Here is a 14,595-nt window from a genome sequence, read left to right on the forward strand (position 1 = left end):
AAATTTACGGAAAAGTAATTCAGTGGAACAACAATTTCTTGTTCATTTATTGAATTATAATAAAATTATTCGATATGAAGCTAATTCTAAAATGTAAATTAAAAATAAAATTTAAATTATAATTTATTTTATTGATTTAAAAAGTTAAATAACTAAAAAAATGTTTTGTACGTACAGATATATTAATAATTTAATATGAATATGAATGAATATTATCGATTTATTACTAAATCGATAATATTCAAAATGACATACATTCATTGTAACAATTAAACTATCAATATTAACTGGTCTCTATAAGACACTTATTAATATTAAGATATAGTAAAATAATATTAATATAAAGTTATTCTCATAGTTCAATCAAATTTGTAACTTTCATCATTGACCCTAATTCAAATATTAAATTATAGAAAATATAATAGTTTGTGGAACTTACAAGAAAAAAATTAATCATTCATTAGGCTTTTATTATTTTTATGGAAGTATTTGCAGATACGTCTATTGCCGAAGTATTTGAAATATATGATACACTGGCGCTATCTCTGAGGTGGAGGTTGAAGCTTAAGTTCCATTTAATGGAATCGCCAAGTTTGTTAGATGGTTCCTGTTTTTAAAATCAGTAATTCACTAATTAACTAACTTCTAATTACATTTTATCTTTCCTAACTCATAAGTATTTAGTGATTTTATAAAAGAATATTTATCAATCTCTCGAGGAACAATTTCATATAAGTACAGAAGAAATAAATTTTCAATAATTTAGATTTTGTCATATTATTATATCATTTGGTTCATTCAATAACCAATTTTAGTATAAAAATAAAAGGGTTATTTAAAATTAGAAATATATTACCATCAATCATTGGAAATATACGTATTAATAACTGCAAAAATTTACATTCAAAGAATAATTAAAAAAAATATATTTTCATTAAATATAAAATAGTGATGAAATTGTTACATATCACATATAAAACGAATTTTCCTATCTATTCAAATCTGAATAGGATTAGAACAATTATTTTAAAAAAGACTGCACTATAATTATAAATAATTTCTATTTTATATAAAATAAAATTATATTTATATTTAAAATTAGAAATATTATAAAAACAAAATTAGAAGCTATATTTAAGATTACAAATATTTTAAAGGAAAATCAAATTAATGCAACTCAAAAATAAAAAAAATCAAATATTATCAAACATTGGAAATATACTTTAATTTTAAAAATTGACATTGAAAGATAAATTAAACAAATAGTAATGAAATTGCCCTCTTTCATTTATTTTCGTGCTCCAACAGTTTATGTACATGTTCTGAAAATATTCCTCAAAGTAACAGATTGCAATATCTAAAATTACCTATTCATTTCATATTAATTATCATTCATCATAACGACTCATTAGTATTCGAAGGTTTCATATTTAATTAAAGAAGAATTCAAATCTAAATAAGAATAGAACATTTATTTCTAAAGATAATAGAAAATAATACTTCTAAACAATTCCTAAATATTACTATTAGTTTTACTAATTTTAATATATGTAATAAAAATACGTCCATCTTTTTTGTTGGCTTTGAATATTTCTTGCTTCAACAGCAGCAATTTGTATAACTAGTTGTTCCGTCAATTTTACTAATAATTAATGAATGACCTAAACATGGTATGGTAGTTATTCATTATCAAGGCCGTCGGAGAATTAATACAAGTTATATTAAAATATCTTTATTTAACATTAAATATTAGAAGTACATATGTATACGATTAATAAAATTCGGAGAATGAATGCAAAACTATATTAAAATATCTTCATTTAACATCAAACATTAGAAGTATACGTTTAATAACTGAAAAATGTATAATAAAAGAAAATTTAAAGTTATATATTTATTAAATGTGAAATAGTGATGAAATTGTTAAATTTTTCTTACTTGTTCCAATAGTTTATGCAATTTACATATTTATATAGTTTGTTCTGTACAAGATCTATGATTTTACCTAATCATTCCAAACGAATTGCCACTCATCGTTATGACTCATCGGTGTCGAGTGAAAATTAATTTATTAAATAATAAGTATTGGGTTAAACACAGTTATTATACTTTCAGATTAAATATCAAAATACAAATATTATCGTCATTTATATAAAGAAGTCATTTCTTATTTTAAAAAATAAAACTTATTGTCACTTTTTTTGTTAAACAAATAACATTGAACGAATTTTCGAAGTCTTTTAAAATCTAAATGAAATTACAATATTTCTTTAAACAGTACTACAAAATAATACTAATAAACAGGTTCTAAATGCTAACACAGTTAGATATTATATTATTCAATGTACTTTGATCAAATTAAATAACCACATTAAGTATAAAAGAACATTCAAATTAATGCAAAACTCGAAAATATTAAATAATCATCACACAACATCAAACAATGAAAATGTGATTACTAATAATCATAAAAATGACGATGAAAGAAAATTTAAACAATCATTTTCATTAAGTCAAAATTGGTGATGAAATTGTTACATTTTATTTATTCATGTCACTGTTGGCATTGTATCTTTCATGCTTCAACAGTTGCAGTTTGTGTAACTAGCTATTTCCCAATTTTACTCAATAATTAAGAGATTACAAGATCTATCATTTTACCTAAGCATTTCATGATAGTTATTATTCATTATCGAGGTTAATTTAATTGGGAGAATTAATGCAAAACTATATTAAAATATCGTCATTTAACATCAAACATTAAAAGTATATATTTAATAACTGTAAAAATATATATTGAAAGAAAATGTTAAGTTATATATTTATTAACTGTGAAATAGTTATGAAATTATTAAATTTTACTTATTGTTCCAATAGTTTATGCAATTTACATATTTATATAGTTTATTCTGTACAAGATCTATGATTTTACCTAATCATTCCAAACGAATTACCACTCATCGTTATGACTCATCGGTGTCGAGTGAAAATTAATTTATTAAATAATAAGTATTGGGTTAAACACAGTTATTATACTTTCAGATTAAATATCAGAATACAAATATCACCATCATTTATATAAAGAAGTAATTTCTTATTTTAAAAAATAATACTTATTGTCACTTTCTTTGATAAACGAATAACATTAATCGAATTTTCGAAGTTTCTTAAAATCTGAATGAAATTAAAACATTTCTTTAAAAAATACTACAAAATAATACTAATAAACAGGATCTAAATGCTAGGACAGTTAGATATTATATTATTCAATGTACTTTGATCAAATTAAATAATCACATTAAGTATAAAAGAAAATTCAAATTAATGCAAAACTCGAAAATATTAAATAATCTTCACTCAACATCAAACACTGGAAATATGCTTACCAATAATTATTAAAATGACGTTGAAAGAAAATTTAAACAATCATCTTCATTAAGTTAAAAATAGTGATGAAATTGTGAACATGTCACTATTGGCTTTGCATCTTTCTTGCTTTAACAGTTGTAATTTGTGTAACTAGTTATTTTTCAATTTTACTCAAGAATTAACAGACTACAAGATTTGTGATTTTACCTAGACATTTCATGATAGCTATTATTCAATATCAAAGTTGATTAAATTCGGAGAATTAATGCAAAACTATATTAAAATATCTTCATTTAACAACAAACATCTCTTCAAATCTAAATAAAATTAGAACATCTCATCATCTTTTAAAAAATACTACAAAATAATACTAATAAACGGAACCCAAATGCTATCACAGTTTGATATTATATTATTCAATGTACTTTTTTGATCAAATTAAATAACCACTTGAAATATAAATGAATTATTGTATTTAGATTTAAAATTAGAAATATTTCTTAAGAAAACTCAAATTAATGCAAAAGTCGAACGTATTAAATGATATTCACTCAACATCAAACACTGGAAATATATTTACTAGTAATTATAAAAATGACTTTGGAAGAAAATTTAAACAACCATTTTTATTAAATCCAAAATAGTGATGAAATTGTTTATTTTTATTATTCATGTCACTGTTGGCTTCACATCTTTCTTGCTTCAACAGTTGTAATTCAAGATCTGTGATTTTACTTAGATGTTATCATTCATTATCTTTCTTTAACATGAAACATTAGAAGTATACGTTTAATAATTGTAAAAATGTATATTGACAGAAAATTTAAAGAAATATCTTTCTTAAATGTAAAATAGTGATTAATCTGTTAAATTTACATACTTGCTCCAACAGTTTATGCAATTTACCTTTATATAGTTTGTTCTGTATAAGATATATGATTTTACCTAATCATTCCAAACTAATTGCCACTCAGCATTATGATTCATCAGTGTCAAGTAAAAATGAATTTATTAAAGTTATATTAAATTGAAGTGTATTATATTTAAAATTAGAAATATTTTAAAAGCAAAAGCAAATTAATGCAAAACACGAAAATATTAAAAATCTTCAAATATAATCACATTTTGAAAATTTACTTTTTAAAAAATTAAATTGATTGAAGGAAAATTTAAATAAAATAGTGATTAAATTGTTTCCTTTTACTTACTCTTATCAGTATTGATTTTGTATGTTTTTTGTTCTAGCAGTTCAAGCAATTTTTCTACTTGCAAGTTCTGTTAATGTTCCTCAATAATTAACAACATGGCACATTAGTATTTGAAGGTTTCTTTAAATAAGAAATTTTTTTATATAAAAAGAATTTATTAAATTATAAACATTGGGTATAACATAGACAACATAGATTCACATTAAATATGAAAATACAAATATCACTGTCACTTATATAGAGAAATCATTTCTTACTCTGAAAAATAAAACTTATTGTCACTTTCTTTGTAAACAAAAAATATAAAAAGGAATTTCAAAGTCTCTTCAAATTTGAACAAGATTAGAACATTTAGCATAATTTCATTAAAAAAAAATACTGCAAAATAATACTATTAAATGATTCCTAAAATGTTATCACAGTTTGAGAATATATTACTCAATGTACTTTGATCAAATTAAATTGAAGAGACTGATTTCTTTAAAATAAGTTACATTCTATTAATCTAAACTAAATAATAACACACTAAATAGCATGCAAAACATCACAAAATAAAAACAGTCTTCTAATAACTCGTCTTTCCAAAACTTATTATTTCTTGCGTTTCTGTAAAATAACAAACACATATTAAACTACAAAGAACAAATACATAAAAATAAGTAAAATAATACACCAAAAGCAAAAGATCAGGGAATAATAATTACCAAAAAAAATTATGTTATCTTATTACTAGGAAGTATGTTTTTGGTTTCAAATATACTTATAAAAGCAAAGTCAAATTACAATACTCAACAATCTTAAAAATCTCAAACATCAAACATTTCAAATATACTCATTAAAACATTATAAAATTGACATTGAAAGAAAACTTATTGCATGCAAAATAATAGTAATAATTCTCACCTTTTCCTTATTCTTGTCACCATTATTGGCATTTGCTTTGGATCTTTCTTGCTCCAACAGTTTATGTAATTTGCCTACTTCTTCTGTTAGATCCTCCTTCATTGTTGTAACTTTTTCCAGTTCCAACAAGACAGATGCTTTGTCCTTCACTGTAAAATTACATTAATATTAACAAATTGTGTTTTTTCAATTAGTTTGAATTGATTGATGTGATTTTGATAAATTTATGCTTACTTTCTCCCTGACTTAACAGACTGCATAATGTAGCATTTCGAGCTTTAACAATAGCAAGTTCTTTATGAGCAATTTCTAATTCCTTGGTTAGAGTAGCATTCTTTTCTTTTTCTTGCTCATATTTAGCCTTAAAAAAATAATATTTAATAAATCAAATCATTTTTATTTGTATATATAACATACTTGATACTGAGCTAGGGAAATTACTTCATCAATATTTCTTTCCCTTTCCCATCTCTTGGCATTAATTTCTTCTTTCGTAAGCTCCTTCTTTACTGTAGCAGATATTTTATCAAAAAAGTTGGGATCAACATCATCATCCTTTGGTGCAACTAAAATACAAATCATATTACAATCTATAAGTTAATCATTAAGAAGTTTGTACCATTCTCATTTACAGTTCTCTGTTCAAGGAACTCATCTAAAGACATGGTCTTACTCTTTTTCTTCTTGAGCGTTGAGACTTCAGTAATTTGTACAACCGGAGGGTTTCTTTTTTTCTGCTCAAATTCCAGCTTAGATTGAAGTATTGCACATTGCAAATCTTGTTGATAATGATCATTGACCAGTTCATCATCTTTTTTCTTCCATTCTTCCCACTGCTTGTCCTCCTGTTTTGCCTTCGACTTTTTCTTTTGTTGTCCATTAGTCACCTTAATAATAGAGCAACTGACATAAAATATAACCGTTTGACAATCGTTCAATCACTTACTTGTTTATTTGGTTTTTTATTTGTATTCGCATTTGTGGGCTTTTTATCGTTTTTTTTCTTAGAATTTTTGTTTACTACAGGTCTAAATTCATCGTCTTCGATTTTAAGGCAGGCGAAGCGAGATGGCACGGAAATATCCGTGCCGCAATTTCTCTGCATGGTTATAATTTTTATCTAAATTGTTTAGCTGCCAACCGGCTTCACTCACAATCAGATGTCAGAAAATTTCAGATGTTTAATAGCCAACCACAGCGTATTAAAATCACCAGATTAGCCGCCACTCAGAACGTGCGATTTTCGCTATGTTTCGATTTCTCGGTTGGTAGCACTGAAAGGCAGACTTTTTTTTTACCGTAGCGGATCGTTTTTGTAGTTTGACAGGTAGTTTCGTTCAGGTTGGTTGTGTTTTATAGGTGAGTTCTAAACGGCGTTTTCTACGTTTTAATGATAAATTATGAATATTTGTCGTCAGAAATGATTTAATTCGTTTATTTCTATTACCTGAAATGGTTAAATATGTATGTCAATGTTTATTTTACTTAAAAAATAAGAAACAATGTTGTCCAATCGGACATGACCTACCATAAATAAATTATGTTTCCAAGGTTCATCTATTATACGTATTTCTCTTTAGATTTTAGTTATTAAACTAAATATTACGATCAATTGCGTTGTTTATATAATATATCCCGATGATGTTCCTCAAATCCAAGGTTTTCCTATTGTCCGTAAAAATTGCGTCGTCATAAATTAACCGGTTCGTATGAAGTTCCTAGTTTTATTCCATATATATCGTACTAAGTATTATAACAAATATTTATGTTGAATATGAAGTCTCTGATGCGTTTGTGATCAGTTAAAATCGTTCATCTCAATATTTTTAACAACTAAAACTGGATCAGTATTGACATATTTTTTAATTGACATTAATTTGACAATTTTTAATGTACAATTGAAATTGAAATGTATTATGTAAATACGCCTTTTTATATCATTTTGATTCCAGCAGACATCATCAATTTATTAGTGTACAAACCACCTAATTGATTACATTATATATGTTAAATAGTCTGGACTAAAAATAACTCAAGTGCTTATCAGCTTTCGTGTTATGTTGTGAAAATAACTGTGCAGTATATTGATAATATTGTTATTCTTAAGATTACTCATCGAGTCTTCGTACTAACCTGCGAAATTAATCTGTGAGAGTGATTTAGCAGATGTATGGTATGATATTTGAAAATATCTGAAGGATACTTTCAAATTCCAAGTATCTTTCATAAAAAGAAAGATAAACATTAAATAAATAGTATACATAAGTGCATACAAAATAGTTTAGAAACACTCTACAGTTACTTAACAAGAACTGTAGCACAAAACTCGTATTTATTTTCATTTGTTTAAGTGATGGTTGACAGCACATCTATGCACCAGTTCAGATTTTTAAATTATATAATGTCGGGTCACTGATACATTTGTTTTAAAAATTTCAAGTATCAAATCAAATTTCACTATAACAAGATTATATAAAATTGTCTATACAAGGCGTGAACTTTGGTTTGTTTGATACATTTCTTTTCTTAAGTTTTCTTCTTAAAATTTTAAAAATATCTGTTGCCCCAAGCTGGATACTTTTAACTAACATTTACATGAGTGAATACTGTTTATAAATCATTCTATTTTTAAACGCATAGTCATTTCTATGGAATATGAGCAATATTAAAACGATAACATGCCTGTTAAAATGCTTCTGAAAGAAATTCAATATCAATTGTTTCCCATGTATCAAGTTTCGGACACCTATATTTATGTTAAGAACAAAATTTCTCTCATTGATTATTGGTGTGGCATAAGTGAAGATTCGCGACTTGTTTATTTATAATTGCAATTGTATAATAAAAAATGTTTAATCTTTGCTTGTACTTTAATTGATATAATTATAACACTATATCCTTGAACCAAGTTCAGTAATTGCGATTTCAAAGGTATCATTCTATTTTATTGCACTTTGATGCACACTAGTTCATTGCGCAACAGATTCTGATAATGAAAAAACACTTCTATTTGCCAGTATGCAAAAAGTATGAGGTAATTTTACTAACCAACGACCCGCTTTATAATTCACATTAGTAGTTAACCATTATTTAAATTTCAGCTTCCTCCCAACATGACAGACAGATTGGATATGTTAATTTTGGGCGCAACCGGATTCACCGGTAAACACTGCATCGCACCTATCGCAAAATTGTCCAAGGCTCACGGTAGGAATCTGACATGGGGTGTCGCCGGAAGGTCCGAGTCTAAATTGAAAGATGTTTTGGACGAAGTAGGAAAAGAAATTGGTATGACGATGCGATTGTAATATTTTCTGAATTCTTATTGTGCATACTCATTGTAATTTGATGTAATTGATCTCTCGCACGCATTTTGTATTCATTTTTATTTTACACGTATCATAGGTTTCGCAATTAATTCATCTAATATAATGTCTAGCCCACAATTGAATAATTTTAGTAACGGTCGGCTAATTGATTTGCATATAATAATCATTATGCTGCAGCACTAAAAATAAATTTCAACACATGCATAAAAAATGTGATTAGATAACAGAGCCTTAACAAAATCCACAGATAAGGAATACTTGAATTTGTAATATGCCCAATTATTTTAAAACTGTTATTTTTCTCTCTGTTAATTCGATAATTTATAATATATTATGTACACAGTTCTTGCAGTAATTCTTAATTAGTTACAGTTAATTATCACATTATATGTTTATTACTTTATTTAATGTAGCATGAATTGGTGTTAATCAATTATTGAGAATTTTCTTCTAATTTGTCCAGAAAGCTTGTGAATAAAGGTTTGCAGTCACAATGTATAAATATATATGCAATCAATAACTTCTATTTCAAATAGGTCATTTGGAAATATCTGAGACTGTATCTGTTTTAGCAATTATATTCTCTTTGAACAAAAATACCACGCAACCTCTGAATATTGAGTTTATACTTTATTTTATCTATTTAATTAAATACTAATGAAAATCTTTTCTAGGACAAGATTTATCAAAAATTCCGTTGGTTATTGCCGATATTCATGATGATGATTCTTTAAAATCCATGGCCGAGAAAACCAAATGTGTCATTAATTGTTGTGGACCATATCGTTTTTTGGGGGAAGCTGTGGTTAAGGCCTGCATTGCTGCCGGTACCCACCACGTTGACGTCAGCGGTGAACCGCAATACATGGAGAAAGTACAGTTGGAGCAAAGTGAGGAAGCAGAGAAAAAAGGAGTTTATGTTGTCAGCGCATGTGGTAAGTATTCTTATTCGTTCAATAAACACCAGTATCACAATTTTTTTTAATTTTTGAGGTTTCGATAGTATTCCAAGCGATTTGGGCGTTGTGTTCCTCGAACAGAAGTTTGAGGGAACATTGAATTCAGTCGAAACATATTTGAAACGATGGGAAGAGGGAGAAGTAGCCGCTTCGGGACCAGCAGGGAACTATGGAACTTGGCATTCTGCAGTTTACGGATTAGCACACGCTGCCGAATTGAAAACTATTCGAAGGATGCTCTATCCAGAACGTTTGCCTAAATTTGAACCACAATTACAACATACGTGGGTATCAAGCAAATAATTATGGAATTCGGTTATTAATGTCATGAGAATTTGTTATTTTTAAAATATTTTTCAGTGCTCTCCCCCACAAGGTGGATCTAGAACCTGGATGGGCCTTACCTTTTCCCGGTTCTGATAAATCAGTCGTGAGAAGAACTCAGAGATATTTTTATGATACAAATTCCAAGAGACCAGTCCAAGTAGACACATATTTTATGGTCGATTCTATTTGGATTGTACTATTGATGGCGTTCTTTGGAAGCATCTTTGTGTTACTCACTAAATTCAAGTGGGGAATTCAACTACTTTTAAAAGTAAGAATTTATTAACTGTATATTAATCTACTACTAACAATAAACTAATCATCCATGTTTTTGTAGTATCCAGGTCTGTTCAGTGGCGGTTTGTTTGGCACAGAGAATCCTTCAGAAGAAAAAATTAGCAAGTACTGGTTCAGCATTACGTTTCGTGGAAAAGGATGGAAGGGTGATAAACAAGATGGACCAGAAAATAGGGAAATTGTGGGAAGAGTCAAGGGAAGAAATCCAGCATATGGCACAACTTGTATTGCCCTGGTCTTATCTGCAATTATGATTTTAACTGAGAAGAACAAACTTCCCCCAAAGTATGTTTTTTTTTTACATTTTATAAATAATATGTAATATATTTTAAATTGTAGGGGTGGCGTATATCCCCCTGGAGCCCTTTTCGCCAAGACAACCTTGATTAATGAATTGAATGAAAATGAAGTAACTTTTGAAATATTATCTCAAAAGGACATCTAAAATGCAGTGACTGTTTCAATATTAATTATTAATTGTAATCGTGCATTTATATATTATGTATACGTAAATTTATTTAATGTTATTTGCTGAAGACTTTTGTCTAGTTATTATAATATTACTAATAGTCTGAAATTTATTGAAAAGCTTTATATTTTTATATTGTAATAATTGAAGTATTAATAAAAGTCGGCAATGGGAACGTGTTTTTTAAATTAAACTTTACCTTCAAGTCACTTTAAACTAGATATTTGTATATCAGCATGTTGAATATGTAGAATATATATCAAATGTAAAAGTATTATTTAAAATATATTTTTATATGAAATTAAAACAATGTAATCCTAGAAGCACTAATGGAGGTATTTGTTACACTTCAAAGGACACTCATTAGTAACTTTTTAAAATCTTTTATGAATGTGCTGTAAATTTCAGTTTATTAAAAAACCTGGAAGCAGTTTCGTGTAGTTTTGTGTTGTGAGCTTTTCTAAACATCGTTTGAATAAATTTAATTAGGGGTATCAAACAGAGTCACCCTCAGAATGCTTCCTCTAAAATATTTCAAATGTTGAACCTTGGACGTCCTTTGAAATATCAAACCAAAACTGAGCAAATTGAAGGAGTTAACAGTCAAAGCCTCATAACTGTTGTGTCCTCTTATAATCTTTCTGTGTTCCGCTTTTCATTCTTTTTTAAATATACTTTTGGAATTTAAAAGCGAAACGAAATGTTGCAGCCAACTCTGTTCGTTTAATTATGGTCAAAATATTTTTTATGCAATGCAATTTAAAAGTCCGTTGAATGAACTCTGAAATTAATTGAAAACTAATTAAAGGAATAATGGTTGCTTTTAATTAGTTTCATTATACTGCGTTCCACTGAATCAATTTATTTGGAAAAATAGATCTGACAGACAGTTTTTTGCCAAAAGCTCATTTGATTTACAAAAATATTTACTATAAATAGAGAATTATTTCAATTAATTTACAAAATAGCGTTTCATTAAAATTTATATTGTGTTAATCTCACTGTAAAATCTATAAAAAAAATTAAAATATTATTCATGAAGGACTCTCTAAATTATATTTTAAAAACTGCTAGTTTCAATATAAATTATTTAAATCGGTATTAAAATACATTCATCAAAAAATATAATTTATCACTAAAAGTTTGCAGAAAATTGATGGATGAGGGACGTTATAGGGCTCAGGTGCCGCTGGCTGTTTTTTTATTATGACATAATGACCTAATAAATCCATATCAACCTTTTCATAAGATAAAAGTTCGAGATAATATCATCATGACTAAATTGACGTGTTAATATGGAAGACAAAAGGGTAGTATGACCAATTTTTTTAAATGCATGTATGTATCTAATATTAAAATGACTCAAACATTCAAGACATGTATGAGTTTTATACTTTGTATTATTGATTTGATTCCCTACAGAGTTAGACCAGTGTAGGACTTAACTTGCATTCGTACAGTAGCAAGCTTCAAGCAAGTGTTTGAATAAAAATCCGAAAATGAACGTCACTAATGGCAGCGGCGCTGGTTCGAGCTTCGCTATGACTTATGCATGGAAGAGCGGCGGCAAGACCATCTGTCACTACGTTTGGTCATTATGCTCCCAGTTAAAACACCCATTTAGTTCGCAAAGTACTGTTTAAAAACCTGACCGTGCTCTCGTATTTATTTTTTTGCTTGCTGCTGGTAATTTATCGATATAATTATCTGCACGCTACAAGCTTTCAATTGTAAGGTTCATTCTAGATTATAATTTATTCGGATGTGAAGACAAAAACGTTAGGAATATGGTTGTGGGTGCGTTTTATAAAGAATCGTTTAGATAAACACGCAGGGGTATAAAATGATTACGCAAGGGTAAAGACAAAAACGTTGGGTTGTGCGGTTTCACCTTTGTTTTATCCCTCTTGCAAACTAAATAAATACACTCGACCGCAAAATTTACCAGGCACTAGGTTTTTTTAGAAAAATGTGTTAAAAGGTTTTTAAAGTAAAATTACAATAATTTGATATTTATGATGATATATATCTAAAGGTCAACTTCACTCTTTAGTGCTATGCTTTATATTAATGCAACGATCACATACTGATTCCCTCTGTGCAACACATCATAATCCTATCTAATCCTAGCACCTAGGTGAAGGTGAAGGTATTAGAAAAACTGCGAAATAAGCCTGTATTAATATCGATTATTTACTTATTTTATCTAAAGGACAACTTTACTCTTTGTGCCATGCTTTATATTAATGTCACATACTGATTCCCTCTGTGCAACACACCATAGAACTATCTAATCCTAGCACCTGAATATCAAGGTGAAGGTGAAGGTACCGACGAATTATTAGGGCTGTCTAGCATTATCTTACAATAAAAGAAAATTATTTCCAAGTTGTGCAAAAAGTAGACGTTACCTTTTTTTCTCGGCACTCCCTCTTGTGCCTTTCAATGTTGGTGGTATCTTCCAGAAATGACAGCTGGATGTTCCCTTAGTTTTCTTACTACAGTAGTTTAGGTACTGTGGACATCTACCAATCTGTCTGTCAGAACTTAGAGTGGCAGAAAACGATGTTCAACAGCGTTTGTTAATGGTCTTTCTTTTACAAATTATCTTGGGTAAGAAACTGCTTCCCTTAATATTTGGTATCAAATACTGTACATCAAGGCATGCTAGCAAATTAGCGATATGTTGTATGTTTTGTCTATCATAATGAAGTGCGACTCCTTCTAGACCTTGGAAAAAATTATTGAAAGTTGGTCGTTTGAATGGATGTAGTGATGTGGAGAATCATATTGATGCAAGGTTTAGACAAGTTCTTTCGAAGTTAAGTAACCAGACGACAATTTAGTATAACAGATTTTCTAAAGTCTGGATGCGATACATCATCCGGCGAAATTACACGCCATACACCTGGAAAGTAATGGGGACACGCACGACACAGTACGCCGTGTCGTGTGTCGGTTAATCCTGAACATCTCGACTTGAACGATGATCTTAAAGTAAACTCCCCGGGAATCAGACATTCATAATTAACAAGTCTGTAGTTTTATTGGGTTTAGGGAGACAGTTAGGGGCATCTATTGTATTTATGGGTCTTTCACGTGAGATGAATTATGAAATAAAATCCGACACATCTTGCGAAAAATGTACTACAAATATTACTTTTACCGGAATTTACGGCGAGATTAGAGTGATTAAAGTATGGAAATGTAAAACAAAACGTATAATTCATTAGCCACAATTATGGCTTTTATACACTGCGAAGAACCATTAGCAGTTTCGAAATACAAACCGCAAAATATTTTAGCGACCATTGTGTCCATTCAGTAAAACTCTTTCGGCGGGGTTTCATGACGCACACAATGGCTTTCTCAGTGCAGAAACCTGAAATTATTTCCACGCCGTGCTGAATCATTGCACGAATCTGTATTTAACGACTGCTGCGGAATACACGCTTCTGATGCCCACTGGAAAATTTGTGTCTATTTTGTTCAGGCGGCCCTCGCAACAGGCCTAAACAATTCGATGAGGCGCATTCACTCACTTTGGACATTGTCCTATGGATTTAATCGGCAATTTAAAGCTGAGCTACGGCGCAAATTTCTGAACGTACCGATTACACGTCAAAAATGAACAAAAGCTTTTGCTTAATGAAACGCTTGGGTTAAGAGATTTTATTTTAATGTACGTCAGACTAATGTAAATAAACGAGTCTTTTTCTCAAGAAATAAATTCA

General features: G+C 28.7%; 2 protein-coding genes across 4 annotated transcripts; one reads left to right on the top strand and one right to left on the bottom strand.

The window, feature by feature from the left end:
- Positions 1 to 4,713: 4,713 nt before the first annotated feature.
- LOC109600606 (G kinase-anchoring protein 1) lies at positions 4,714 to 6,688 on the bottom strand. Of its 2 annotated transcripts, none has more exons than XM_049965273.1 (6): positions 6,427 to 6,688; positions 6,100 to 6,367; positions 5,898 to 6,046; positions 5,715 to 5,841; positions 5,481 to 5,629; positions 4,714 to 4,835 (listed from the first exon to the last, which is right to left on the bottom strand). In XM_049965273.1, exons 1-6 carry the CDS (start codon positions 6,583 to 6,585, stop codon positions 4,824 to 4,826), a joined length of 864 nt encoding a protein of 287 aa, XP_049821230.1. In that variant the 5' UTR covers positions 6,586 to 6,688; the 3' UTR covers positions 4,714 to 4,823. The 2 variants fall into 2 exon arrangements, with proteins under 2 accessions (XP_049821230.1, XP_049821229.1); XM_049965272.1 differs by lacking the exon at positions 4,714 to 4,835 and adding an exon at positions 4,889 to 5,183 and having other exon boundaries at positions 6,427 to 6,683.
- A 28-nt stretch (positions 6,689 to 6,716) lies between these two features.
- LOC109600608 (saccharopine dehydrogenase-like oxidoreductase) lies at positions 6,717 to 11,036 on the top strand. 2 transcript variants are annotated; one of them, XM_049965268.1, is made up of 7 exons: positions 6,717 to 6,839; positions 8,582 to 8,768; positions 9,484 to 9,744; positions 9,803 to 10,052; positions 10,129 to 10,366; positions 10,433 to 10,677; positions 10,732 to 11,036. In XM_049965268.1, exons 2-7 carry the CDS (start codon positions 8,594 to 8,596, stop codon positions 10,835 to 10,837), a joined length of 1,275 nt encoding a protein of 424 aa, XP_049821225.1. In that variant the 5' UTR covers positions 6,717 to 6,839; positions 8,582 to 8,593; the 3' UTR covers positions 10,838 to 11,036. The 2 variants fall into 2 exon arrangements, with proteins under 2 accessions (XP_049821225.1, XP_019872339.1); XM_020016780.2 differs by lacking the exon at positions 6,717 to 6,839 and adding an exon at positions 8,458 to 8,514.
- Positions 11,037 to 14,595: the final 3,559 nt, after the last annotated feature.

The sequence above is a fragment of the Aethina tumida genome, chromosome 3 (assembly GCF_024364675.1).
Source record: "Aethina tumida isolate Nest 87 chromosome 3, icAetTumi1.1, whole genome shotgun sequence".
In the NCBI taxonomy this organism is placed as follows: domain Eukaryota; kingdom Metazoa; phylum Arthropoda; class Insecta; order Coleoptera; family Nitidulidae; genus Aethina; species Aethina tumida.